Raw genomic sequence first — 15724 nt, forward strand, 5'->3', positions numbered from 1 at the left:
GAAAGAGTGAGTAGTCCAGTATGGCTGTAGCTCCAGATCTATGAATGCAAGAACTTGCACTTGTGGGGCATTGCTCTGAAAAAGAAGGGACAGGTGTGATGGAACTCACACAGGTGTCCCCAGTCAGTTTTGTGGCTGATTTAGTGATAGGGACAAGGCAGAGAAAATAACTGAAGACAACCACAGGCTTTGAGTCTGGTACCTAAGAGGCTGGTGATGCCATTGAAAGATAAAGAAAACAGAGGAGGAGCAGGTTTGAGGGAGACAATTATGTGGAAATAAATAGACAAGCTTCAGCCTGCCTAAGATGCCAGTAAGACTGAATGTATAATCCAAGTATCCTTCTATTTCATGAAAAAATATTAAATCTGGGGATATACAGGCAGGTGGCTGTGAGTCTAGTATAAACAAAGAAAAAGCCACTTGAAATTCAGTAACATAGGATGTAACATCTGCAACTGGACTAGTGATGACCTAGTCCTACCCCCTAACTGTACAAACAAAGAAAGCACATCTCAGACCTACTCTCTACTGAGTGGCAGAGACAGTCTAGGTCTCTGAATACACATTTAAGAGAAAAGGAGAACTTCAGATTTCTAATCTGTAATAAAGATACCACCCAAAATTTTCAGAGCTGCTGTTGTTTCAGTGTTTTTGTTTTGTTTTGTTTTGTAATTCATGAAACAATTTTCAAACCAGTTTAACAGATAACATTCTTTCTTTCTTTCTCTCTCTCTTTCTTTCTTTCTTTCTCTCATTTAAGAGAGATTTTTGCTATATGGCACATGCACTCGCCAGAGAGGTAGAGCAAGAAATCACCCCCACCACAGGGAATGGCCATGCTGCAATCCCTTCTCCTCCATTTTCCTGTCAGGATTTTGGGCATGAACACGCACATGCACATGCATGTGCATGCATGCACACACCCACACACACAAGTCCAGCATGAGTTTTTAGCTGCAGAGTCCAGGACTTGAAACACATTCGACTACATGGGAGTCCAGTGACCATTGCACCATTTGCTGGTCCCTCAGTTTGTTTTTAACTTCACTAGCATGACAAAGTCCCAAGGTCTTTGTTGAGAACATCTACTGATATATGCACCATAGTCCACAAAATCAGTTAATTTCTAATATTTCAGAGTACCTGGCCTGTACCTTATAAAGGAAGACAGGGCTTGTTATGTCACTGAAATAATGACATTCCTCATGTGTAGAATAAATGACTCCCCACACTGGAAGGAGGACTTGGGTGCTTCCTGAAAGAGTCCTCTCTTTAGAAGGTCAACACAGAAGAGTAGTTGGCAGCAGTTTCATCCAAAACAAGAAAATCCTTCCCTGATGACTAGAATGGTGTCTAATACAGCTAGAGGAGATTAAAATAAAAAGGAGGAGGGGGTGCTAGGAGGAGCTAAGCAGAGAGGGAAATATTTATAACTGTGACATGTTTCCTCCTAGTAATTTATGAGGCTACTGGAGAAAAAGGAAATACACTAACTATGAATAAAATATCCAGAAATGTAAACATCATGCCTTCTGTGAATTTTCTTTAGTTAAAAATTAAGGTTGAGGTTGACTAAAGTAAATAACTACATTTTCATGGTCTTTTATTTCCTTGATGCTAAGTTACCATCTGATTTACAACTTCCTGTGTTGTTTTTCAAATCTATATTTGTCAGCACATTTTTAATGTCAGATTACTTAAAATAGACATCTTAGGCCTAAGAGGTCAGGAATAACAATATTACATTGACTTGTCTAAGATTTCATAGCACTGGACAAATTTATTTAAATTCTTATTTACTCCAAAAAAGCTTTTATTTCTTTTATAAGAATTATTTTTAATTTTATTTAGTATTATTATTATTTTTTAATTTGACCAGTGAGAGAAAGGGAAAGTGATAAAACAAGATGCCAACAGCACTTGAACTATGTGGGAATCCAGTGCCCCAATCACCATGCTACCTGCTGGCCCCCAAAAAGCTTATAATTCAAAGTGAAACTTATTTCAGTATAATTTTTTAAAGTTTTTCCCCCACTTTCAACTGACTTCAGGACGGAAATGCAGCTCAATCAGTATGCTTTGTAGTTAAGTAAATTACATGTATAGTTTTATTCAAATGATTTTTAGCTTCCTCATGTTCAGGTAATGTAAACTGTCAAAATAACAGAAAGTCCATGAAAAAGAGACTAGAACCAAGGACTAGGAGTCTCCCATCATAGTTCTTGTTCTAACCATTATTATTTATTCTCATATAATTTCTGCAAATGATAGGTACTTGTTCAAAAAGAGTACTCTCAAACATAAAAGCCATGAAGTAGCTTCATCTTCCTATGTGCTCTCAGAAAATGTAATGAAAATGCAATGTATGCAAAATTAAATTTTTAAATTTACATTTGCTAATTCAAAATAGGCTGTCCACAATTATACTGACTAATTGACAGATGCTGATATTTAATTTCAGATCCTTAAAAAAGGAGATAATTTGGAATATTTCCTCAACTTTAAATACTAAAAATCTCAAATTTAAATAGAACATCCTAAATGAAGCAAAAAAGATCTATGATTATAACTGCTTGAAATACTTTATACTGAGTTCAAGGGTATGCCTTTTTTAGAGTATAACCTAGTAAGCTAAATAAATGTACTCTGAGTAGCTTCTAAAAAATATTATTGAAAAGCATTAGAAATTTGCTAACTATTTATAATGGAACCATACTTTTCATCTCCCACCCTGAGACAGTTGCAAGATAAGGTCAATAATAAGAAACAAAAGCACAATGCTGTACTTAGTAGTTTTAAGAGCCCTTTCATAAGAAAGATACACTGAAAATTTGTCCTGCAGGCCCTAACGCTTCACTTTAGACAAAATTTGTTAAAGGGGATCTTTTTGAAATTAATGCAGTCTGGACAACCACAGGCCACATTTGATGCTGGAAAACAAAAGACAGAGAGTGATAAATTGGGCTGGCCTGGCGGAGAGAGGGGAGGTTTGTGGGGGGGACTGTCACTATATGGAAATAGCCATGTGATGGCCATGTCCTCATTAACACATTCTTCTGAGTGAATTGTTCAAGTTAAGTCTGCTTGAGCAATGTTAACAATTATATGGGCCTGACATAGTGACATAGGCCCTGACATAGTGGCACAGGCCTGGGGTACTACTGCTTCATGCTGACGCAATAAGGAAGGCCCAGATCTGGATTCCTATGGACCATGGGTGCCAATAATCCTGGCTAGCTGGGAGGTCTGGAGAATGATCGCAGCATCACAAGACCTTGTCGGAGGTCCCTGACTCTCTTTCTCTTTCTCTGTTTCTTAAGAAATAAATGCTTTAAAAAATAATTACATAAAAAAATAGCATAGATCAGTATCCTCAATATGGCCACTTTAGTCTGCCTTTCAGTGATGTTATTAGAAATATGATCCTTTCAATAATAATAGTAATTATAAATAATAATAATAATAATACACCTTGAGATTTAATAATGCCTTCTCTTTGAAGAACTCCCAACATTTTCATCCACATTATCTAATTTGTGCTTGAAACAATTCGATGAAGTAGCCAGGTAGCAATTATCATTATCTTCCTTTTACAGATAAATAAACTGAGGCCTAGGGATTTTCTTAGCATCACACAATTAGGAATAGAGCCAAGTCTAAAGCCTATAATTCAGTGATCTATCTTCAAGATTATTGCTTTTTTAGAAAATATCTGGGTATCTAAAGAACAGTTTTGTCCCTCAGGAAATGTTTGCATCAGAGCCAAATCAAAACATCTTTTCCTTTTAAATTGCATTTACACTACAAGAAGGCTCTTCTTTTCAGATTCATTAGAGAGCATTTTATTGTCTAAGGTCATTAAGATAGGAGTATAATACTCAGATTTCTTTTCAAATTAACAGTACCTGCCTTCAGCAAAAGTATACTTAGAAACACTAAAGATATCTAAAATACCATGGACCCATTTCTTTAATTATCTAACTTTTTAAAAACTACAATTTCAAGCCCAAGTTAAACAAGATCAAATTAAGATGTATACATAAAAATGGGCATGTGGTGTTAACTAGAATGCCCTAGCCAGATTGCCGGTTGGTTTACTGGGGCCTGCCAACCTAAATTCCTCCTTGCAGCTTCAGCTGGCCTGGGGAGTCCTCATTTCCTGTCCTAACTTGTTGTACTGTGTTACTGTTCACTGTTTAGGTGATTAACATGTGTGAATCTGATGGTCTTAAAGCTCTATTAAGTTATAAATGTTCAAACTACCAGCACTGGGGATAAAAATAGAAGTTGCTATTAGATGTCTATTCATACCCAGCAGAAGCCTGGCAACATTTTGAACCTTTTCAAAATGTAAATACTGCATATTAAGCATAGGAAAGAAAATTAATGTGCTGCATTTGCAAATTTATTTCCAAGTCAAAAATGCAAAGGAGGAGGAGAACTCCTGTAGCAGAATTGATATTCCACATTTACAGGGTATATTAAGAAGTTTGTAATGGCCCTAACACAAAAGGAAAATACTTTAGAAATGGATTAATTAGTTTCTCTGATAATCTTTGCTTTTGAATTTCTTCTTTTCATTTTAGATTTATGGCCTCAGTATGACATTACCAGAGTTTATTGCATTTTGCAGGTGGCATTCATATGTTGTTACTTTATATGCTGTATATTGTGGGCAATGGGTTACCATTTTTTGTTAAAAATTTCCAGAACCACACAAGTACTTCTTAATTAGACTTGCAAATAAGTAATGCCTTTCTTGGGGGGAAAAGAGTTGAAACATTACAGGAATTTTTGTGCCTTTTTCCCTCAGTTAATAGTGGGGGAAGTTTACAATAAAGTTTGCTTTTTGAAACTTTGACAGTTTTTAGTAAGTTCTGATTTACATATGAAGTCATCATCTGACAATTTCAAACAAATGTCTTTTCAAAGCAAACCCCATTTTCTTGTGCGGTTTTTTTTTTTTTCTTTTTTCTTTTCCTGTGTGCCTGTTGCTCAAAAAACTGTGTACAGATTTATCTCGCATTCTTCCATTCAAAACAATGGAAAGTTTTCATCTCATTGGCATTTTTATGCAAATAATTTCTTAATAGATTTTAATAATTTAATAATTGCTGCCTTAATTATAGATTTTAGTGATGTAAACACTACCCACGAATCACATACACTTTCTCCCAAGAAGCCTTACTAAAGAAAAACAATCAACCTGAATGAATACTACCGATTATGTTGGCATATAAAGTAGAAAAAACAGAAAGCATGAAGTAATACAATTTTGAGATAAACATCTTAATACCTCTCAGAGACAGGAAGATCTGGAAGCAGAGGCTAATTCCTCTAAGCATGTTTGTAAGACCCATACTGATCTTGTACTTAGTTTCAGAAGAGTTCAAAACATTTAGCATCTACTCCCATGGTAGATGCCTTTTCATATTGAATATGCAATTTTTAAAAAGATTTCTAGTGATTTCACTTAGCTTGTAAGTAAATGTATTGTTTTTTTTAAAAAAAGTTATATAATATTTAGTGATGAAATTTTGTACTTACAATTATTAAATAATGCCAAACAGCCATTTATTTGGTATTCTTTAAATACCATAGCACAATTCACCTAATGCTCAAGATTGTAAACCAGCTTAAATAACACTAATGCAGTGTGCATGTAATGAACAATATAACTAAGTTAATTTTCATGTAACAGATAACATCTGGGGGCAATGTATATTGGTAAGTTATACAAAACTAATTTTCTAGCGACCACATCTGTAGATGTTATTTATTGTATGTTCACTTAACAGTTCATTATTCTGTTTAGAAATCTATTCTCTTCTTTATTAGGGCTTTTAATGTACTCACCTTGGTTCAAATGGTCTGCTCATTATCAGAAAAAATATAAATGGCATTCACATGGAACAACATGATTGTTTTTATTATATCCATTTGTGTGCAAGCATTCAAAAATGGCACAAGAAACACATTTATTGCTTTACATTCAAAGTAATATTTAGGGGGTATTTGAAAGTCAAGCAAAACCAATCATTTGGCCAAATGGATGTATGTGTATAATCAGAAACTCCTGATTTTTAATCTCAGCATTAGGCCTCAGGCAAGTCACTTAAAATCCTTCCCTTTGTTTCCTGATCTAAAGATTATGGGTGATATTCTCATATAGAAATAGGGGAGTTGCTAAATCAGGGTACCAAATAGAAGTGTTTTTTTAATAAACATACTTGATCCTTTTTCTGTTTTTATTTTTCCAGTTTTAAGAGGTAACATATTAGACATTTTAGAGAAAAAATATGAGATAATTACAATTCTACAGGAATGTATAAAAATAGTTATAAAACTTGCTTTATTTAATTTGCTTCAACTATTCATAGACTTGAGGAAATTATAACGTTCTTTCAGAAAATCTAACTTAATAAAGCTGACCATGTCTCTCTGTTTTAAATAGATTTTATTACAGAACCAGTGATGTTGTAAAACATGAGGTTTTGTTAAAAAAAAAATACAAAGGCCTAATTGTATTTTTTAAAGAAAGTATTGCATCAGACGGTTTCATTTAAACATATTTGCTGGCTCTGTGCTCTCAACACAACTATTGATTCTAATTTTCTTTAAACTTGTTTTTTAAAAAGATTACTATTCTTAATGGGGAAAAAACTCACTTTGGTGCTTCTGGGCATTATGTTTATTTTAAACTATACATTTGACTGTATACTTTATTATTATTCATCAAAGGACTTTATATTTACTCTCTTCTGGAACTGGGACATTTCTCTTCCGTAATTCTTCATGAAAGAGAAAAACAGAGCTGTGATTTGTTCATTGATAATATGCAAAACACCCTGAAGAAATACCCTCAGTTTTTGTGCAAAAATTAAATCAAATGAATAGTTATATGAGCTATGCTCATAAAAGCCAAGGAAAAGCGATGTCCAACTTCAATCAGAACTTCAAGTTCCTCGAATAACAGGAGCAAACTCTAGCATATAGAAATGATAATGTGGAACTGAAGTTTCCAGGTGTGCCCAGGAGACCTTCACACCCATGCACATGCACGCAGTGCCAAAGACCAGGAAAATGGGCAATGGGCAAATAATTTAGATGAGCCTATGAAGAAATCCAAACCACAGAAATGTAACGGATAAAATGAAAAAACTCAAGCACAAATATCTGTTTCAGTTTAAGTTATAATCTGATGGAGAAAAGGGCACAAGTGGGCCAATTGTAGAAGCTACTACCTTAAGGGAACAGCAGTCTATTAAGAACTTCCACCAGGGAACCAGCAGATGGTGGAATGGTTACATTGCTAGACTCCTACATAGTTGACTCTGGGTCAAGTCCTGGATCCAGCAGCTTAAAACTCATGCCAGATTTATGTGCATGCATGCCCAAGATCCCAAGATAAGAATGAAGGAGAAGGGATTGCAGCGTGGCCACCTCCCGGGGCGAGGGTGGTGATTTCTTGCTCTCTGTCTGTCTGGTGAAGACACGTGTCCTATAACAAAAATTAAAAAAAGAAAAGAAAAAAAAGAAAGAAAGAAAGAAAAAGAAAGAAAAGAAAAAGAAAAAAAAGAACTTCCATCAGGGGACCAGCAGGTGGCATGGAAGTTAAGATGGCTGGATCCCACCTGGCTGACTTTGTACTTTGTGGTTTGAGTCCTGGACCCAGTGGCTTGAAAATCATGCTGGGCATGTATGCCCAAATTCCTGAGAAGAGAATGGAGGACAAGAGATTACAATGTGGCCATCCCCCTGGGAAGTGATTTCTCATTTTCCTTCTCTCTGCCTCTCTTCCACAAGCACATGTGCCCTATGGCCAAAACCTAAAAAAATAAAATACTTCCACCAGAGGGTGAGGGCAAATTAGCAGAAAATCCAGTCTATGTGTGGAAAAGCATAGTAGCAAGATAAATACAGTGACACAAGGTAAAATTTGCTTTATTAAAAGGAAATACTTTCACCTTGTAGATTAGCTTATGCCTACTTTCTCAGTGTCTGCAGTAAATCCAGTAAACTTCATTCAATTCCTCTTCTTTCTTTTCAGTGTCTCACTCATCTCTCTACCCTGTTCCTGCTCCAAACTTTCTGTTTCTCACCATACAGGTCAAGTCTATACCGCTAAGTAAATACCTCATCATCTGCCCTTGTCAATGATTCCCATGTACAGCTAATTTATTTCACCTATAATGTTTCAGAGCACACTAAACTAGATTTAGCTGTCTTCTTTTCCTAGCTTGGTAAATAGAAGGTGTGAGAGGATAAAAAACAAGAGTGGTGTGAAAAGGGTACAGATAATTTCGTGGGAAGGTGAATATGTTTGCATGCCCCTTTTAGGAAAAAAGCAATGACTTATGAATGGAATGAGAAAAAAGGAACTATTCAGATATGTTTATTCAGTATTCTACTTCGATGAACATTTAGACAACTGCACATAAACAATCTGGAGCTATGTTACCTAACAGAAGAAAAACGTAAATGGTAAATAATATCAATAGTTTTCAAGTACGGCACCTTAGTGGTGTATTACAGTTGACCAAAAACTTTACAGGCCCAGAAGTCAGCACACCAGGGCTTAACTCCCAACTATCTAAGGTAACTATCTGACCGTAGGCTAATCCTTTAACTTTGATTCCAGATCTCCTGCCCATAAAGTTAGGACACTTGAATGTTTCTATCTATTTACATTGAGCAACAATTTTATATGAAATCAAGTTAAAATTAACAATATGAATTCAATACAAAATAAATACACAATAGTAAGACCAAGAAATAACTTAGTTTTCAGTATGTTCCAAAAATCATCTAAATGAAAAAATTAATAGTTAAATGATGAAATATAATATGTAAGCAGAAAGTCAATGGCATGATGGTTAAGACTGCTGGATCTCACGTGGTCAACTTTGCGGTGTGAGTCCCTGAACCTGGTGTTTGAAAAACATGCTAGGTGTGTGTGCTTGCATGCCCAAAATCCCAAGAGAAGAATGAAAGAAAAGGGATTACAGCGTGGCCATACCCCCCTGGGGGGATGCTTTCTCACTTTCTCTCTCTCTCTCTCTCTCTCGCTCTCTCTCTGGTGAGCACAGATCCCTATAGCAAAAACTACTAAAAATTTTTTTTAAAAGAAAAAATATAATATAGTATGAAAGTTTATTTGAAACTTTATGAAGTTAAAAATTAATGTATGATTATATCAGATTTTTGGCTTCATAAGATGAGAGTTATTTGGTGAATTTATGCATTTTTAGACTTTTTATCTTCAAACATAGTCTCAGGGTCTAATTTTGTCAGCAGGCAATGATTAGCTTCATCTGAGGCTCAAGAGTTTAATATATAAACTAGAACAATTTATTGATCTATAGTGAGGAATGCAATAGGCATGAAAACCAAAATTCATTGGATAGGTCTTTACGGATCAATTAAATTAGGAAATGAAATTATGATAAAAATGTCACTTGTCAAACATGGAATTAGGATGAGAAGAGCTAGTTAAATGGTACAGATGTTTAATGCCATTAGTACCCTCATCTCCCCTTTCTCTCCCTGTCATGGTCAGATGTGTACTGTGAAAGTTGACTTCTTTGATTCTCTTTTTCTTCATTCCCATTGTTAACCAACCATTGCCCTTCTTCTGATTGGCACACCCTTGCTAAAAAATTGCTGAGTGCTCATGGTCAAGTCAGGCCACCCTCTGTGTTTTTGGCAAATCTCCTCTCTTATCTACTGTGTGCAGTCTCTGTTGTCTTCATCACCAAATTCTTGATAGTCACTGCAGTGTTCCCCCCAAGAACAACTACATCATTCTGCTGAGTAAAATCAACCACTGTGGGAATGTTATTGAGTGTAACAAGCACCTAGTCCACTGCCAGAACTGGAAAAGATATGCAGGGGCACTTTAAAGACTTGGTTCTTTACCTACAATGGACTTTTAGACTGCAGGAAGGGGATATTTAATGAAAAAAACATATTAAAGACCAAGGGAATACAAATCAAAATCCTCAGCTATACGAACATTGAATGGCCTTGCTTCAACAAGATCAGAAAAAAAAAAAGAAAAATAGAAGTATTCAACCAATGTGACACTGAGACATTTGGATTCCATGCTAATACCAGGGGAAACTTGTGAATTCTACAGTGATAATGAATTCTATACTGAGAGCAAGAAAAAGTCATTTATGATGGTGGCAAGAGAATGGTGCCAATGCCCTAAGTTTTGGTCAGCCTCTCAAAGTTGAGAGACTGATCGAAAGGGGGTAACTGTCGGGGACCAGCAGTTAGCGTAATGGCTATGTCGCTGGACTCCCATGTAGTCAACCATGGTTCAAGTCCTGGACCCAGTGGCTTAAACTCATGCTGGGCATGGGTGCGTGCATGCCCAAGATCCCGAGAGGAGAAAGGAGGAGAAAGGGATTGCAGTGTGGCCATCCCCCCTGGGGGGGGGGATGATTTCTCGCTTCCTGTCTCTATGTCTCTGTCTGTCTGGCGAGCGCATGTGCCCTATAGCAAAAACCTCTCCAAAAAAAAAGAAAAAAAAAGGGGAGGGGTAATTCTTAAACTCTATTGGCCTGTAAAGATCTCTGTTCTGCTTCAGTTCCCCCACCCCCTTCGGCATATCTTTTCCAGGTCTGGCAGTGGATAGGTGCTTGTAACACTCAGTAATATCCCAGCAGTGGTTGATTTTACTCAGCAGAATGATGTTGCTGTTCTTGGGTCAACACCACAACCGCACTTGGAAGTCCACTTTTTTATTAAGTTGCTGAGTTACAGCCAATCACAGCAACCACACTTCAGTCAATCACAGAAAGCCCACCCTTTAAACTGTGCTCATGCAGCCTCATGTCAAGCTGTGACCAATCCAATTATTTCTCTGTCCCATTCCCTTACTTTAGTTTCTTGTAAGCCACTTTCCCTTTCTTGTGCATAAATGTCACCCCACCACATGGCTATCCAGAGTTCCACGGAAGCCATTCTGGGGGCTTCTGGATTCAAATAGTTTTGCTCAATTAGACTCTATTATATTAAAAAAGAAAAGGAAAAAGAAAAAGAAAAAGAAATACTAAGCTACAGAGTATAGAGAGAGCATTGGTGAGTATGAAAGCAATCTTTAGAAGATATGGAGCCCAAAAAGGGCAGGAAAGAATCAAGAGGGCAAATCAAGAATTCAGAGGAGAAGGCACTTAGATAAAAGACTTGGAAGTACATACAGTACATATACATAAGGAACTGGCCAAAAAGTGGTTAGTCACTGAAGTCTGTGTCATAATTCAGCTCTTTTTCTTCCTCCAGGAAGTGATAGAGGTTGTCAAGCCTGCAAGTAGCCCTTTTCCAGATCCTCTGGAAGAAGGAATCTCATTTGAGATTTATTCAAAATTCATAGAGCCACCCCTAACAATGGATACAGAAATGAAGGTATGTTTTCTTATATCTCTCATCCACCTACTTCACCATTATATAAAAAACTGAATGTTCTTTCATTTTCTTTCTTCTAATTTTTCCCCAGACATATGTAAATATTTCTTTTAGTGCTGATTCAAAAATGAGCCAGCTAATGGTGACTCGGTGATTTTAATCTCTTCCACCCCCTTTCCCTTCATTTTCCCAAAAGTAGGCATTGCCTTGGCACCATGACTTGATCTCATAACCCACAAGAATCATAAAAATACAGAATAACATCAAATCAATATCTCCCTTCAGATTGACTTCACTCCTGGTAAAAAGAGCATCCACTAAAAGTTTGAAGTCACATATAAACCACCAAATGCTCCAAAGATCACTTGAGTGTTGTTTACTTTTAATATTTTAGGGGCTGGATCAAGAACAAGCCTCTGAGGAGTCCCAGTCAGAAACTGACACTTCAGACATGGATCTTTTAGCTGGTTTCACCATTGAAGATATAAAATCAGTGCTGGATCAAGTCACAGATGACATTTTTACCAGTATTCAGGTACTCAGTATTGAATGTGCACTCACTTACTTTATTACTGGTTAATTAGCCAACCTTAGCCTTAATGTCTATAAGCACAATTCACATTCTGCCAAGAAAGAGTGACGCTCATGATGGGATTCAATTTAACATCTCTATGTAATTCTCAGTTGACTCATCTGAGATTCAGTAAGATCACAAAATAGAGATTTACCAACAGCATCTAGTGTAGTGTGTGTTATCAGGTTACAAACTCATTTGACATAGAAACCCAAAAAATAACATGGCATAGACTTGTCACAACATAAACATTGCTCATGCAAGAGTAATTACAGTTCTAAACAGTAACCACTGAAGATCAAACTATCATGCTTATCGAAGACTTCTTACCAAATTTCCTTAAAGAGTCAAGTCTTTGGGACCAGCAGTTAGCGTAATGGCTATGTCGCTGGACTCCCACGTAGTTGACCGCAGTTCAAGTCCCGAACCCAGTGGCTTAAACTCACGCCAGGCGCGTGTGTGTGTGCGCCCAAGATCCCGAGAGGAGAACAGAGGAGAAGGGATTGCAGCGTGGCCATCCCCCCTGGGGGGTGATTTCTTGCTTTCTGTCTCTCTCTCTCTGTCTGTCTGACGAGCACATGCACCCTATAGCAAAAACCTCTCCAAAAAAAAAGAGTCAAGTCTTTGAACTCCTTCTCAGGCTGTTCCTTTCACACATCACTAATAGCTAAACAATTTACACCAGTGGCTGCCTGAGAATGGTGATGGCCATAACCACTGCAGTAGCAGCTGCCCTAATCAGCCTAGCTTTAAGCTTAATGTTTCCTTATTCTGTCCCCAAAACAAACAAAGAACTGTTTCTACCTCAACACAGAGACTTAACAGGAATTCCCATGTCTTCCCAGGTCAAATGATTAACTAAGTGAATTGCATATTTTGAATTGCATAATTTGCAAATTTTTTTGTGGAAATGGTTGTATAACAGTAGGACAACATAGTGCCTATTTAAAATACTAACATACTTTGGAGAAGATTTAGTCACTCCCTGAACATAAGACCATATATAAAAAGCACACTGTATTAACAACGAATTTAAAAAAGAGCAAAAGATTGGCTTGGCATAATCATACCTTGTTACTTGTTTAATCATCAAATGTTATTGCACTATTTACATGAACGTTTAATGATCTAATGCCAACAGAATCAGCCAAAGTCCTCAGCTTAATAAGGGGTGTTTAGTGTTTACCAGAAATAGTGGAAGAACACGTTTTACACAAAGCTTTATTGTTAACAACCCATGGATATAATAATTGGTTACTATGTGGAAGGGCAGAGTGCAGTTGAATTAAGCTGAGTTCAGAACAGTGTCTCTTTTTTTAGATTTGATAACATTTTATCTAAATATAGTTTACAAATAATCATGGCCCTGGGCTCCTTTGCAATCCTGGGGCTCTAACATTATTGCTGAGGAACTACTAGATAGTAATAGAATTGTTTGCAGGCCCCAAAATTGAAAATTTTGCTAAGCCCAGGCTCCGTGTAGTGAGCAGTATGTTTTTAACTATTCATTGAATTTTTTTATATTCCAGTCTACAGCATTTACATCCTACTCTACAACAGAAAGAATAAGATTGTTATTTGTGTGTATTACCTTCTCATTGGCCTGAAGCCATTCTAGAAGTTCCTTAGCTTGCTCACCTAAATGTAATGAGACATAGAGAGATCTTGGTCAGACCAGAGGAGAGGGATGCAGATCCTCCATAGGTACCACTGTTATTTCCATATTAAGTGGGTTTGTGGACATCAGCCTGAGTCAAATTACTGCCAGTTTTTCAATGCAATGACATGATGATGAGGATTTATACAGTATCTCAAAATAGCAGAAGTTTTTACGTGTTTCTTTCAGTAATCCTGGCAAACTTCATGCAAGTTAGGCAGGCTCTCCACCTAACAAATTGAAAACTGAAACCCAGAAAGACTAAGTCGTTTGTCCAGAGTTCCCATGGTTGACAACTGATGGAAGTCCTGAATGGGAACTGTAAACTGGGTTCTAGTTCTAATTCCAGTGTTATCCACAAAAACCACATAACATCTAATATCACAACCAGACCACTTTGGATTTTAGTATTCTCATGGTGTGGCACTTTTTCACTGTTTACTCTTGTGTCTTGGGCATATTCCAAGTTGGGTGATTTTTCTGCTTCCTGAAATTTCTCCTCATATTGTAGAGGAGTAAGGTATTTTCTACTCTAAAAACCTGCCTTCCAGTGTTCCTGGCTCTAAAATTACCACATCTCTTTTCAAAGGTAATCGCATGTCCATGGTCAGTGTACACAAGCCTTCTGAACACACCGACCCACTGTAGAACATGAAACAAATTATTATTTGAAAGATGTTTTAAATTTTCCCATAGTTTTTTCTGCCTTTTTTTTAAGTTATTACAATTTTTGCAGAAAAAGGCAGTAGATAATTCATATTTAAGTCTAATTTTTCTAGAACTCTTTCTCTACTATTGTTTCAGGCATATTTCACCTTCTGTAATTCAGAAATTTCTGAAAAAAATGTAACATGAATCCTTACATTTTTAAATGTTAATCTATTTTTTTCCCATTGACTCATTTTATAGTCTTAGAGATTTATTAAGAATGAAATTATCTTGGCCTTGAGATGTTAATTAAAATTATACTGAATAGAGCAAACATTTTAAGCCTATATAGTTTAGGTATTTTAATTTTAAAGATACATTCAAAGTGAAATTTTTTTGGCCCTGAGTTGTGTAATAAAAATTATACCCAATGGAGCAAACTTTAATATAGTTAAAGAATTACATTTCAGAGAAATATGAATGCTAACACTAAATTTCTTACATTAAATGTTGGCTGTTGGCCCTGTCTAAGAAATAGGGTAAAATAATGTGAAACCTTGAGGGAAATTTACCATTTGGGATGCTGGGTATTCTTAGGTCAACTTCCAGGTTAGAAAAACTGTTAGTGAGATCACCTGGAGATAGTGGTCAAGGAGAGATGATTAAACCCAGGACATCGGTTTTCCATTCTTCTTCAAGGAATAGAATCATAACAAAATTTTAAAATATTTCATGACAGCATATTAATACAATACAACATCAGTAAAATAACACAAAATTAGGAGTTGGGAATATGAAATTAAAAGCGAAGGTATAAAGTAGGGGCCAGCAGATGATTAAGGTGCTAGACTCCAATGTGACCAAACACATTTCAAGTCCCAGATCCATTGGCTTGAAAATCACACCCAGCATGTGTGCATGGTGCCCAAAATCCCATGAAGAGAATGAGAAAAAAGGGATTGTGGTGTGGTCATCTCCCCCGGCGGGGGAGGGGGAGATGAGATTTCTCACTTTCCCTCTCACTTTCTCTCTCTCTCTGTCCTCTGTCTCTAGGTAAGTACTTAAAGAAAAAAAAAAAAAAAAAAAACAGCTAGGATATAATGTGAACATAATCCTATTCCTCAACTTAATGTTTTGATAAGAACTAACACCCAGCATGATTAAGTGACTCACCCAAGGCTACATAGCTAGACTCATACCTAGGTCTTCCCACTCCTAGACCTTTGCTCAATTCTGCCAAAATCATACATGAGGGAATTAGTGAAAAACTGACAGTTTCTCTGTAACCTGGAGAATCATTTTATTCCTCCTTATCTCTTCCACCCACCACCACGAAAGACAAGAGACCATAACTTGATCTCAAGGTTTAAAAAATGATGAACCAGAAAAGACCAATACTCAGGTGAATTTTGAATCCAGAATTGTTGACA

The 15724-nt window shown here is 36.6% G+C and overlaps 1 protein-coding gene across 3 annotated transcripts in view; it reads left to right on the top strand.

Moving 5' to 3' along the window:
- CABCOCO1 (ciliary associated calcium binding coiled-coil 1) overlaps positions 1–15724 on the top strand; it is a 167489-nt gene that overhangs the window by 122190 nt on the left and 29575 nt on the right. For 2 of the 3 annotated variants that reach the window (XM_006147077.3, XM_006147076.3), the window contains exons 6-7: positions 11293–11415; positions 11810–11950. In XM_006147077.3, coding sequence (XP_006147139.1) covers positions 11293–11415; positions 11810–11950 — 264 coding nt within the window. Of the gene's footprint in view, positions 1–11292; positions 11416–11809; positions 11951–15724 lie in introns of those variants that run through there. The other variant, XM_027771267.1, reaches the window with a different exon arrangement.

The sequence above is a fragment of the Tupaia chinensis genome, unplaced genomic scaffold (genome assembly GCF_000334495.1).
Source record: "Tupaia chinensis unplaced genomic scaffold, TupChi_1.0 Scaffold000199_1, whole genome shotgun sequence".
Classification (NCBI taxonomy): domain Eukaryota; kingdom Metazoa; phylum Chordata; class Mammalia; order Scandentia; family Tupaiidae; genus Tupaia; species Tupaia belangeri.